The sequence below is a fragment of the Cryptomeria japonica genome, chromosome 4 (genome assembly GCF_030272615.1).
Source record: "Cryptomeria japonica chromosome 4, Sugi_1.0, whole genome shotgun sequence".
NCBI classification, from domain to species: Eukaryota; Viridiplantae; Streptophyta; class Pinopsida; order Cupressales; family Cupressaceae; genus Cryptomeria; species Cryptomeria japonica.
The window spans coordinates 532180922-532194139 of record NC_081408.1 but is presented as its reverse complement, the minus strand read 5'-3'; the positions used below and the strand labels follow the sequence as shown (position 1 = coordinate 532194139).

Genomic DNA, 13218 nt, shown 5'->3' with positions numbered 1-13218 from the left:
AATTGAGATTCCCATCAAGCCTATTTTCAACTTTTAGCCCCATTGTCCTGACCTACAAATGCGACAACAATCTGGAAACAAAGGAGTACTAAATTCTAAAATCTGAAAGTTGATCTAGCCTATAGCTTTGATACCATGTTGATTTTAACACTTTCAGATTAACTAAAACTCAGAAAATCAGAATTTGTTTACTGATTAGATTAATTAGATTAGAGATTTATAGTTTTTAGATTTAAGCATAGTAAGGAAAGAGAATGAAATAAAGACAAGACACAGTTACCTTGGGAAAACCTCCTAGGAGGAAAAACCCAGCCAGAAAAGATCCTCGGATCTGATTATGGATTATGGTTATGTAAACATTACAACACTTATCTCAAGAACTTGTAGAGGCAGATGTTGCTGTCACAGAAGGAATGACAGATTTAGTTTGCTGTGTGTTGGTTGCTGCTGATTTGCTGTTCCTTTAACCAGATTGCAGACCTTCAATGAATTTGCTCTATCTTCACCAAGTTCGCTGACTTCTAATGATGGATTTCGCACCTCAACTAGTAGATCTAAGTTGCTGATGTAACAGAGGTAATTGCTGTAGGTGCAGATGTAGACTTTCTCCCTGAAGTTCGCATTATCCAATCATATATATTTCGCATAACATGAGAATGGAATTGGTGAGTTGTGATGTGGGTTATATGTTTATTTATATGTGGAGCAAACCCCCTTAAGGCTTGCACAATAAATTAAAACCTTTTTAATTTATTTAATTCACTTAACTTGCTTAATGCGAAATGTTTAGGATAGGGTTGGCCCTATCATGATGGTGTGTTTGGCTGTAGTGTGGAGATGAAGCATGGAGGTGGCGTGAGGTATAGGGCCCAGCCCTTATGCGTTGGAGAAGGGGCTGGCCCCTTTAGGCGGATTCCAATGTTGCCCAAGGCAATTGGAATCCACCACCATAATTACAAACAACAGGCAGCACCTTTCAAATAAAAGGTTATTTTATTTTGGGTGATTATATTTCATATTGCAATTATTTTTGTTTAATCAGTAAATCATGAGTTGAAGTATTTGGGGGTTGGAGATATATTATATGATCGACAAGTCAATATTAAGTTATAAAGCCATGGTTTGAATATTATCATTTTGATTAATATTACTTGGCCAACTCAGCAAAAGGCTTATATGAGTGAGACATATTGGAGTGATCAGGGGTTATGATCCTTATTTGCAGGGCATCAAATATTCGTGCTTTGACATAAGGTAATATAAGTAGAGGAGAAATATTAATCACTGAATATTACCTATGCTGGCTTGAAGGGAATGATATTATCGAATTGTGCATTGTCGTGGAGTTTCCATTGAATAATTTGGTTGCAATCTGAATTTGCTGCAACTTTCATTTGGGCAGCAGAGTGGGTCTTTGTTTGTCTGCATCCTAGTCTACGATGTGAGTCAGAGTTAAAAATCTCTGATTCCAGACATGAGAACGACTCAGTCCAATTTGCTTCATTCATTGGAAGTGAGAAGGGTGTAATCGAGCAAAGCCAAGCTTATGTGCGAAAGCATTAGCCATGCGAAGTTGGGAAGACTTGGCTCCATCTCAAGGGCCTTAATCAAAGTAACCAAGAGAGAAGACCATCGCATTGTAGGAGATTAGAGGTCGCTAACGACATTCAATTCGATTTATGAAAGTGGAGAACCTGTGTTGATGACTCATGTAGGAAATCGTTAGTTGGCAGTGCACCTTCAACACCTGCAATTAAGCATTTGATAAAGCTAAAACTTTGCAGCTAATCCAATACTGTGCTTGCAGGATCCGAGTGTGCAATTTACAAGTTGAATCAAGCAACATTGGCAAGAACAATCTCAGTTTTCTAAATATGGTGTTCTTTCCTTTTATGAATATCGAATTAAGATTAGATATAATTTTCTATATGTGGGATACAATACGATGCACATAAAATAAACTTCATTCTGGAGTAAAATCTCTGTTGTATCAAATTTTCTGGAGTTTTAAAATATTGTTTAGAGCCAGGCATCTTTTAGTGGTATCAAAGCCTAAGTCCTGCCATCAGTGGGCTTTGATTGATGAGCAAACGAGAGCAGAGGGAAAAAAGAAAAGGTACCCGTGTGAGTGACACAGGTGATGAGGAGGCAAGAGCCTTCTTTAGGAGGTTTGAAAAGATTCATCTCAGCATGTCTGAGATTTTAAAAGAAGTGGTACAGTTGCTGGGAGGACTGAATCAGAATCAAAATGGTGACAAGCCTACAAATGATAGGAGTGAAGGAAGCAGATCTAATGGGGGGAAGTCTGTTGCTGATAGGGAAAGAGTCTCAGCTAATACCAGATCATAATTTGGCTAAATTCTTCGTGAATGAAGTAGTTGGAGAAAGTCAACCAGATCAAGTCAATGAAATGGACTGCCTCTTAGCTGAATTCAATGCCTTGAGTGAAGCAATCAAGAACAATATGACCTAATGTGATCTAGACTGAATTGTGGACTGAAATCGAAAGGCGGACATAGGAGGAAAGGGTATGATGAAAGGAAGTATATTCAGTATTGTTTGGGGAATATCACAATCCCTAATTTTGATGGGACAAGTAGACAACAACAAGGTCATGGTTACAAAAACTCGACACATATTATTCATTAAATCCAATGACAGAGAAAGAGGCTATCATGTTAGCTACCCTACACTTGGAAGGAGTAGCTCATGAGTGGTGGTACCATGGATTAGTGACTCAAGGGCATGACTCAACTTCCACCATAGAAGAATTCAGTCAACAATTGATCGAGAGATTGATAGGATAAATCTAGAAGTTCATTTAAGAGATCTAGCACAATTGAAATAGGAAGGCAAGGTGGAGGATTATGTAGCAAAGTTTCAACGACTTGTTGCAATGGTGCCTGATGTGACAAAAAAAAGACTCAGTGTGCTCTTTGTTGAGGGATTAGATGAACCCCTAAAAGGGGTGCTTAAGGCCTTCAATTGGATCACCCTACTAGAGGCTATCACAAGAGCCTTTCATTTGGAGGATTCAGTGACTAAGAATAGCTTTACCTTTAAGGGAAAGCAGAATCATGAGGACAATAGTACCAAGCAGAAAAAGGTAACTCAAGAAGAGCCCAAAGTCCCACCCAAGCCAAGTAAGGAAGACAATAAGAAGCTTGGATTTTGAGCTCAAGAATGAGCTGCGTAATAAGTTGTGCTTCACTTGTAAGGAGCCATGGCTGCCCGGTCATGGATGTCGTGGAAAGGGTCAATTGCATTAACTTGAAGTTACATCTTATGTTGATGATACTTCAAAAAATGACAATGAGGAGCAAGATGCTATAGCCCTAGTACATGGTGCCGCAACTTTACTTTTAGGAACTTCTAAGTACCAGCCATTTAGAATAAGAGGAGTGGTTAGTGGGCAACAAGTTATATGTTTAGTGGATAGTGATACAACTCACAATTTTGTGAGTGATAGCTTGGTAGCAAGAGGAGGATTGCCATTAGAAGAATTTTCAAGGTTTTGTGTCATCATGGTTGATGGGTTTAAGAGGAAATGCAACTAGAGGGTACCATAGATGAGCATTGAACTTGATGATTACACAATCTTTTGAGATTTCTACACGATTGAGATTGTTGGTTCCAATATCTTTTTTAGGAATTCAATGGTTATATTCTCTTGGACGATACATTCAGGACTTTCAGCAGATGGAGTTGGAGTTTATGGTGGAAGGGAAAAAGATAATACTCAAGACCTTAATGGATGAAGCACCGCAAGTAGCAGCAGCAAGGATGATCACAGCGATGTATAATCATGATGTGAATGAGGGTACAGCCTTACCTATTGATACTCCAAAGGGTGGAGATGAGGTTGATGCAAGTGGGTTTTCAGATATGACATTTCATGATGATTTTCCTATCTCCTATGCATCTATGGTGGACAAATTGGAGTATGTAGAATGGACGATTATACAAACACTCATGAGTATGCAGCATGTTGTTAATCAAATTTCAGTCTACAACATGAGTATGGAGTGGTGGGATTATGATGAGACATCGTTGGAAGGAGAATGGAAAAGCATAACAATAGGAATACTTTCGCATGTGAGAGTTGTAGGTTTCAATAATGTTGATTGCATCAGAATGATATGTTGTTCTTCAAACGGCTGGTTTGGGATCCTGGTGGTACAGCATAATTGTTTGAGGACAAGCAATGTTTGGGCCGGGAGAACTTTAATGCCCCCAATATTTAAGTGACAATTAATCAAATTGATTTTTATTAAGTTGTCAAAAAAATAAAAAATATTCAAATGATGACTTAATATTAATTAATTTAATGTTATACTAATAAAATAATAAAATATTATTATTTGTCACTTCATTAAATAAAGTTCTCCAAAATATGAGTGATATCTAAGTCGGCCAAGTCGGCCTAATATTCTAGATGCTTCTTGGAGTTCTTTATAAGGAGGCTAGATGGAAGAAGGAAGGCATGCTTGAATTTTATAAACAGTTTATGATTTTTGGAGACGAAAACTTTCAAGAGTTGATAGGAGAGCTGGATGAAAACTTGGTTCTTCAAAGGGGTGGATTCATGATGGAGTCTACATTTGTGCTAAATCTGTGAAGTCTCCTTTAGAGACAAATTTGTAAGGATCAAAATTTGGTTTCAGTAATAAAATATTTGCATGTATTTGTTGCTGGGAAATAAAGTTATTATATTCTGAATTTTATTTATTTCTGCTTCTTGAATATATGCATGTTTGCCTGAGCTTGGCACATATAATCTTTATTTACTTTTGAAAAGTTTGGCATATTAGAACTGGGGCCTGATTCTTGTTTGGGTAAATTTCTCTGTAATTTGCCACATATTGCATATTTGCCAATATTCTAATATTATTATTGCAGATATGTGGTTTTGTGTTGGCATTATTGTCATTGATGTCAAGAGATGTCAAATGGTTGCAGAATAGCAGGTAGTTGTCATTGATGTCAAGGAATATCACAAGGTTGTAGAGAAGTAGGTTGCAAATGTGCATAACACGCAGGTTATGCAGTCATGCATATAATTGCGCACAACACGAAATGTTATGCTGCAGGGGTTTCAACTAGATTCATTATCTCCACATGTCAACCATGTCGGCAACAGTAACTAAGTTCTGAGTTGGGGTTGAGAGTCGTGATTTCTGCGTGGTTGCGATTGGTTGGTTCACGTGTTTCCGTGGGTCCCGTAGTATGTTTGAATGAAGGAAAGAGATCGTGCAAGATAACACTTGAATGAAGAAAAGGCCATCCGCAGCTCCCCGCAACGTTCAAAAGAATGATGCACGAGTCGTGTAGGATAAAAATGTCATAGAGGTTGAAGACCCCCGACTATCCCGCGACATGTTATTGAGCAGTGGTTGACCGTGCGGGACAAGAAAAGTCAAGGGAAAATGTGTCCCCTGCTATCCCGCATCACGCAAAGTGTGCATATTTTTCTTGCGGGATAATTTCAAGCAGGGCATAGCGACCTCCTTGCTATCCCACGGCTTGTTTCTGTTGAGACTGGAGGTCTTGCAGGGTAACACAAGGAGAAGCAAGAGTTGCTTCCCGCCATCCCACGACATGATGGACGAGTGAAAGGTGACCATGTGGGGTTAAAAGGACAAAGAATGGAATCGAGCTTCCCGTTATCCCGCGTCATCAAAAGTGAGGAGCGATGGTCATGCGGGGCAATGCAAGGTGGAGCGAGATATGCATCTTGCTATCTCGCGATACTATGTAAGACAAGACGATGGTCGCGTGGGAAACATGATGATAGTGGAAGAATATTCCCACTATCCCGCACTGTTCAAGGTGGGTATGTGATGGTCGTGTGGGACAAGAAAGTGAAGCGAGAGAAGGATCCCACAACCTGCAGATGGATGTAAAGAGGAACTTGCAGGATAAGTTAAGGTAGAAAGACGATGCATCTTGCCAGCCCGCATGAGCAAAATGGGCATATGAGCAATGATGTGGGGTAAGTTAAAAAGAAAAATAGCGAGCATCCCACCATCCTGCAGCGACAAAATTTAAGGTCATCATGACTCGTTGAGGTGTTTCAGTTGACACGGTGGCAGCTCAATAGGCACAATAGTCCATGTGGCGTTTGACTATGGTTGATCAGGTGACTTGGATGTCATTTTGATGACACCTATGTATACGGATAGGCACAAGGGAAAACGTGGAAGCCGACTGACCTTGACCATCTGATTTGGACGAAGAATATTAAGACACGAGGGTCCCTGATGAATAGAGAATGAATCATATATGCAAAAGTCGGTGATGAAGGATTCTAGTGTGGTAGTTGTCGATCTTTTCAGAGTAGGTCAACAGATGGAAAACGCATTAATGGCGACCGAGTCGCAGGCAGGTTGTGTGGCTCGAGGAAGGTTTCTAGATCGTTTTTGGTAGATAAAGATTACTAAACTTAGTAATCTAAGTACAGAGAATGATCTGAAGACAGACATGATGCATTTAATTCAGGTAGCCGATATGAGATCATATTTAGGACAGAGAATAAAATCTCTAGAGTTGCACATCTCCAAGATAACCGACTTGAATAAAATCTCTAGAGTTGCACATCTCCAAGATAACCGACTTGAATAAAATATTCAAGTTTGTAGTAGAAGAAATCTCTGATGATTGAATTGAATAGTAGGTGTGATGAGATTTGATATTGGTAGGTGTGGTTGTTGAGACAGTGACAGAGGTGGAAATAGAAATATCTCGTCTAGTCGACTGTGTATGTAGAGTGCTGTAGAAAGGTGTGCTGCTGCCAAGAAAATCAAAGAAATCTACAGAAGTGAAAAATTTGAAACAGAGAAAGAACAGAGCATTCTAGAGAGTAATGTTGTAGCAAAGAGAAGAAGATAACCAGACAGAAGAAGGAGGAGAAACAAAGGAAAAACTTCAGCAAGCAGAGAAAGTCATTCTCAAGATATGAGAATTTTGTAAGTTTTACAAAACTCATTTGTAACAAGGCTTTATCATTGCATTGTAAACTTGATCAATCATTGTAAATCTCTGAGTGGGTGCTCAGTGTAGGGGTAGGTGCTCCTTGGGTTGGTGCCCTAAACATTGTAAACTGTTATTTCTTGCGAGGCTAGATTGGAGCAGTAGACTCTAACAACTATTCTCACCGAGGTTTTTCCCACATTGGGTTTTCCTCATAAATCTAGTGTTGTGGTTTATTTTAAGTGTGTGTGTGTATTCTTGATTAATTTGCAGTCTCAGTATTAGCACAGTTAAATTTTAAAAAATACACTGATTCACCCCCCCTCTGAGTGTCCATTTGTGTTCTTCATTTTGGTTATTGACGACAACTTTCAAATAAAAGTTTATTTTATTTTGGCCAATTATATTTCATATTGTGCTTTGTGTTTAATTGATAAATCATGTGTTGAAGTATTTGTGGGTTGGAGATATATTATATGATCAACAAGTCAATATTAAGTTATGAAGCTGTGATTTGAATATTATCGTTTTGATTAATATTGCTTAGCCAACTCAGCAAAAGGCTTATATGGGCGAGATGTATTGAAGTGATCAGGGGTTATGATCCTGATTTGCAGGGCATCAAATCTTCGTACTCTAATATTAGGAAATGGGGAAATATTAATCACTAAATACTACCTATGCCGGCTGGAAGAGAATTATATTATCGAAATGTGCATTGTCGTGGAGTTTCCATTGAAGAATTTGACCACTCTTTGAGTTTTGTGCAACTTTCATTTGGGCAGTAGAGTGGGTCTTCGTTCTTCCGCAAACCTTTCCACTAGACCTGTAGTAGCTATCATCTTCAGACATGAACTTGCATCCTAGTCTATGGCATGAGTCTGAGACGAAAATCTCTGATTCCAGACATGAGAACTACTCAATCCAATTCGCTTCATTCGTTGGAAGTGAGAAGGGTGTAATCAAGCAAAGCCAGACTTCTGTGTGAAAGCATTAGACATGCGAAGTGGGGAAGACTTGGCGGCGTCTTAGGCACATTAATCAAAGTAACCAAGAAAGAAGACCATCACATCATAGGAGAATTGAGGTCGCTAATAGCATTCAATTCAATTTATGGAAGTGGAGAAATTGGAATAGTGCTGATGACTCCTATAGCAAATCCTTACTTGGCAATGTCTTCGATACCTGCAAGTAAGCATTCAATAAAGCTAAAACTATCAAGTTAGTTCAATACTATGCTTGCAAGATCCATGTGTGTAGTTTACAAGTTGATTCAGGTAATATTGGCAAGAACAGTTTCATTTTTTTGAATGTAGTGCTGTTTTCTTTTATGAATATTGAATTAAGATCAAATATAATTGTTTGTATTTGGGATGCAATTCAATGCATATAAAATAAAATTAATTTTGGATTAAAATCTATGTTCTATCAAATTTTTTGGATTTCTTAAATACCGTTTAGAGCTAGGCATCTTTCAATGGACGCTCCATGTTCTATGATTATTTTTGGATTTCATAAATACTGTTTAGAGCTAGGCATCTTTCAATGGATGCTCCGTAAGGCTTGACCTCAAGAACACGACTTTGATACCAAGCAAGGCAACCACTATGCCAATAGCGTAGACTGGTGGTGAATGGCTCCTACTAGCATTAAGAGTGGGGTTTTCAACTCACTCAATTGCGCTCATCAGGTGAACACCCTCGTGGACACATGGCTGCTTGATTGTGGGTGGGTCCCAGCCCTGTGTACACACCCAACAGAAATCCGCACAACACCATTTAGACTAGGACATCACAAAATGAATTGTAGAAGAAAAACTTAGGGTCCAAATATTAGGCAGCAATATGAATATGTTGGTGGAGTTATTAGTTCTACCTTGTATAAAAAATGTCAAATGGGTTCGTGTTAATTTTTGTTCAACCCAGACAAATGTCGAATAGGAGCCTCTTTGGTCATGTCCATGGCCTTATATAGATACTTTATGAAGGTTTTATCTCTATCCATCAACTGTAGAACTTTAACCAATGGTTTGGACACCTAAAACAAGAGAGCATATAAAAATGAAATATTAGTAAATTAAAATATTATAATTATACAAAATCAACAAATTGTAACATTTTTAAATAAATTAAAAAACAAAATGTTAATTGAATGCTTACCTTGATAATTTTGCCTATGCCTTCAATAAATGTTTAATCAAAATGGTCTTCATAACCCTTTTTGCATTGGCTTTCCTATAGAATGGACTCTCCAACCACCTTTCTCACACAAATATGTGCTTAAGGTTGGGCAGTGTGGCTGGAATACTATGCAAGGTGATGAAATTAATTGCATTCAATGTGCCCCTTGACCACATGAGTTCCTGGCTATAAGTGTCTTTCTCATAAGATTTACGACTCGTGTGGTCGTAGATGTATTGTGTGACATTCCTCACATTCTTCACCACTTTCTTCATCCAACTAATTTTCCTTATGTCCTCAAGGAGAAGGTCAATGTAGTTAATAGCACAAAAGCTCTGAAACAACGCAGGGTGCCTCACCTCTAGAAGTTTACCTGCTGTAGTTTACCTCTATAGATTTAGAATGAAGTTGAATAAGAGCTAATAAGTTGACTAATGAAAGCTTAATATTGTTTCCAAACACCTCCAAATAGCTGCAAATGCTTCAATGCCATTGATAAGAAAAACTTCTATAAGATGATGCAAAATGGACTTACACGTGTGGCTGAGTTTTTCTATGATTTCATGAGTTTTGGTCAGTTAATTAGTGATTAACTTACAAGCCAGTTTGACTCACAATTACTTGCAAGTTTCACGAATCTCTTGCAATTTCTTCAACTATTATTCTAACCACAAAAAATAAACCAAGTTGGAAGCAAGCTTAATTGTGTAGGTGCCAATAGGTTGTAGGTTTCACGAATCTCTCTACTATGGACATGATCATGTCTTTATAAGTTATCAAAGGACAAACAGCTTTGTAGTCATTATGTGATTATTACATGCTATATGTAATGATCATATCTCTGTTTTCATTGACAGGAGCGCATTGCTGGAGCTAAACTTATGGCATCCCTTATGGCCAGCGAAGAATCCATTGTCAAAGAAATATCTCCAAATCTAATGAAGGCAAAGGAAGTTCTAAGAAATATATCTTTTATGGACACCTCAACAGAATTGAGGAGTTTGTGTGAAAAATTGCTTGAGTGTATGTCAATTTCAATGGAGGGTATGATCTTTTAGCCACAGATGCAAGAATGTTTTCATGGTTAATATCATTTGAATAATTGGAATTTTGGACAATACTCAAAACATCTTGTTAATCATATGAGATAATTTATAATTTTGTTTTCTTGTTAGCATCATTGGCAATTTCTTCTTACAAATAAAAGACGCCTTCTTGTCTGGAAGTGAAGTTTGTTTAATCTAAACTTCAAATATTGTAAATGCTTGTTTCGAGTGTTTGCATTTAGTTATGTCCTTGAAAATAAAATATAAAAGATGTTCCACAGTGGTTCAACAGGTTGTAGAGTTGAATAGATTCGCTTTTATTATCTATCATTCAATAAAAATTCTGAAATAGTAGTATCTTTGCTTGCGACTGCAATCTGTGTCTTACATGGCTAGAAAAGGGCAATGAAATTAAATTGATTATTATAATAAAACAACTCTTAGTTGCAAGCACATCACCAGTCAAAAATTCTTAAACCTCAAGGAGATTTGGATATATCCCCGCACCAATTCCAATTTAGATTTGTGCCTACTACCCATTAGTTCCTTTTTGTTTGTCCTATAGAAATTATGGGCGATACAAGAGTGACATTTCTAAAGTCTCATCTTTGTTCAGTTTAGTTGTTTGTACTTGTGTCTTACTGTTTGAATAATTTAGTAAGACTATATATTTATATATATAAGGATTCATGCGAAAGAAATTACAATGTAAAAATTCTTTTATAAAATGCTTTACCCAAGTAAAAGAAAATTCATATATATTTTATAAGAGGATTCTGCAAAGAGAATTACAATGTTATTGAACCTCAAAGCTCTTTGGTAAAGTTTTTTACACAAGTAAAAGAAATCACACCAAGCTAGTCAAATGAACCAGGTCTTAGGTGAAATATGACATAAGAATTGTATTAAATTGTTTGAAGCAAATATAAAAAATAAATATATCTTTTCCACCTAAAATAGTTTTGCAATGCAAAGTATTCAGCTATATACATATTCAAGTATTCAAATATAAACATACGACATAATTATTAATAAATTAAACAGTTTTACAATGCAAAGTATTCAGCTATATACATATTCAAGTATTCAAATATAAACATACGACATAATTATTATTAAATTTTATTATTACTTATATTTGTGAATTTAAAGTTAACAAAAGATGAATCTGTGACAACTGACAAACAAATAATATATTATGGAAAAAATTTGTTAACTAAATAATGGGGAATATTATAATAATAATGAAAGGATGCTCGTCCTAATTAAGTGAAACCATTTTGTTACTCTTCACTCTTGTAAACCAACCATGTTTGAATTGGATCCAAGATAATAAGCATGCATTGAATTTAAAGTTAACAAAAGATGAATCTGTGACAACTGACAAACAAATAATATATTATGAAAAAAAATTGTTAACGAAATAATGGGGAACATTATAATAATAATGAAAGGATGCTCGTCTTAATTAAGTGAAACCATTTTGTTACTCTTCACTCTTGTAAACCATCCATGTTTGAACTGGATTCAAGATAATAAGCATGCATCCCTTTAAATATCTTGCTATAATTTGATCTATTGATCAAAAGAAGCTCAATAAAAATCTTACTCAACCATAATGATAGTTCAAAATCAGTAAGTATTGATAACTTGACCATTAAATGATCAATTATTTCTATTGATACATCCATCTTAGCCTTTGCAATTATAAAAATCAATTATGAAGAATGGGTAACCATAGAGTTTTGTAAAAATGTATTGAATTGTTTCAAATAAATATAGAAAGTACAAATGTTTAAAGTTAACAAAAGACAAATCTACAACAAACAATTAGTCCATAAGAGGGGAAAACATGTAAAAGAGTTCATGGGGATCACTTTTACAAGATGCTCATCCTAAGCAAGGGAAAACATTTCATGCGTTTTCACTCTTCTAAGCTAATATTTTTAAACTAGATACAATAAGGTAAATATGGATCCCTTTATATATATTTTCTTATAATTTGATCTCTTAATTAAAAGAAGTCTAATTAAAAATTCATTCAAGCATAATATAGTTCAATATCATTATGTCAAGTATTGATAGCTCAAAAAATGATTCATCAATTATTTCTAGGGGGGTGTCTATCCAAGCCTTTGCAATGATAACAATCTAATCCCACTTGAAGGATATAAAATTGATCATGATAGGGTCATAAGAAATAAGTGAGAACATAAATTAATATTGAAATAAAAAATGGAAGATTTTATTGTGTATGAATTTAATAAATTAATATTTTTTTACATGTAGTCAACAATTTTAAACAATAAATTTTATATACACCAAATCTAAACTAAGAAGATGCTCTAATACATAGATTGAATTAAAAAGAGAAATAGAAAATATAACAAAATTAATGAAGAGATTTGCAATTGGATTTGATCCTACCCTAGTGGCTAAATTGTTTTCGTGTCTCTTGGTTTAGTCACTTGATAAACACCAATGGGTAGATTAGTTGAGTGCCTCAACCATTAAGTGTCCAAACGCTATGGCATTAGTTATGAGCATAAATACCCTTATAGTTGAGTGGAGTGCCTTTACCATATTAGTAATGTGATTTGTAGTTTACAACAATGTAGTCCATATATTCTTTGTCTCCCTCCCTCTCCACCCTAGAGAGAGAGAGAGATTAACATCTATAACAATAGCCATGTTCAAAATCTAAGGATGAGATACACGAAGTGTCATTTTCCAAAACCAACACATGTATTTTGATTTCATATATCTATAAAGATTATTCAAAATAAAAAATGTTTAATCTGATATACTACGATTAAATGTCTTCCAAAAAAGATTTGAAAATTAATGTCATGTTAAAACTTTGATTACATTTGTTTTTCCAAAATGAGATTTAGCAAGAGCTCAATCCAATAAGCAATTTAACAATAAGAAAAAGATTCATCGAGTACATAACTATAATTTTGCAAGATTTAAAATTGAAGCTTGCAAATAATATTGCTAAGCTGAGTGAAAAAAAAACATTT

General features: G+C 35.8%; 1 protein-coding gene across 3 annotated transcripts in view; it reads left to right on the top strand.

Annotated features, from left to right (window-relative positions):
- LOC131069053 (uncharacterized) overlaps positions 1 to 10484 on the top strand; it is a 225338-nt gene extending 214854 nt beyond the window's left edge. For all 3 annotated transcript variants that reach the window (XM_058004370.2, XM_058004369.2, XM_058004371.2), the window contains one exon: positions 10007 to 10484. In XM_058004370.2, the coding sequence (XP_057860353.1) occupies positions 10007 to 10207 (201 nt within the window). In that variant the 3' untranslated portion in view covers positions 10208 to 10484. The remainder of the gene's footprint in view (positions 1 to 10006) is intronic.
- The last annotated feature ends 2734 nt before the right edge of the window (positions 10485 to 13218 follow it).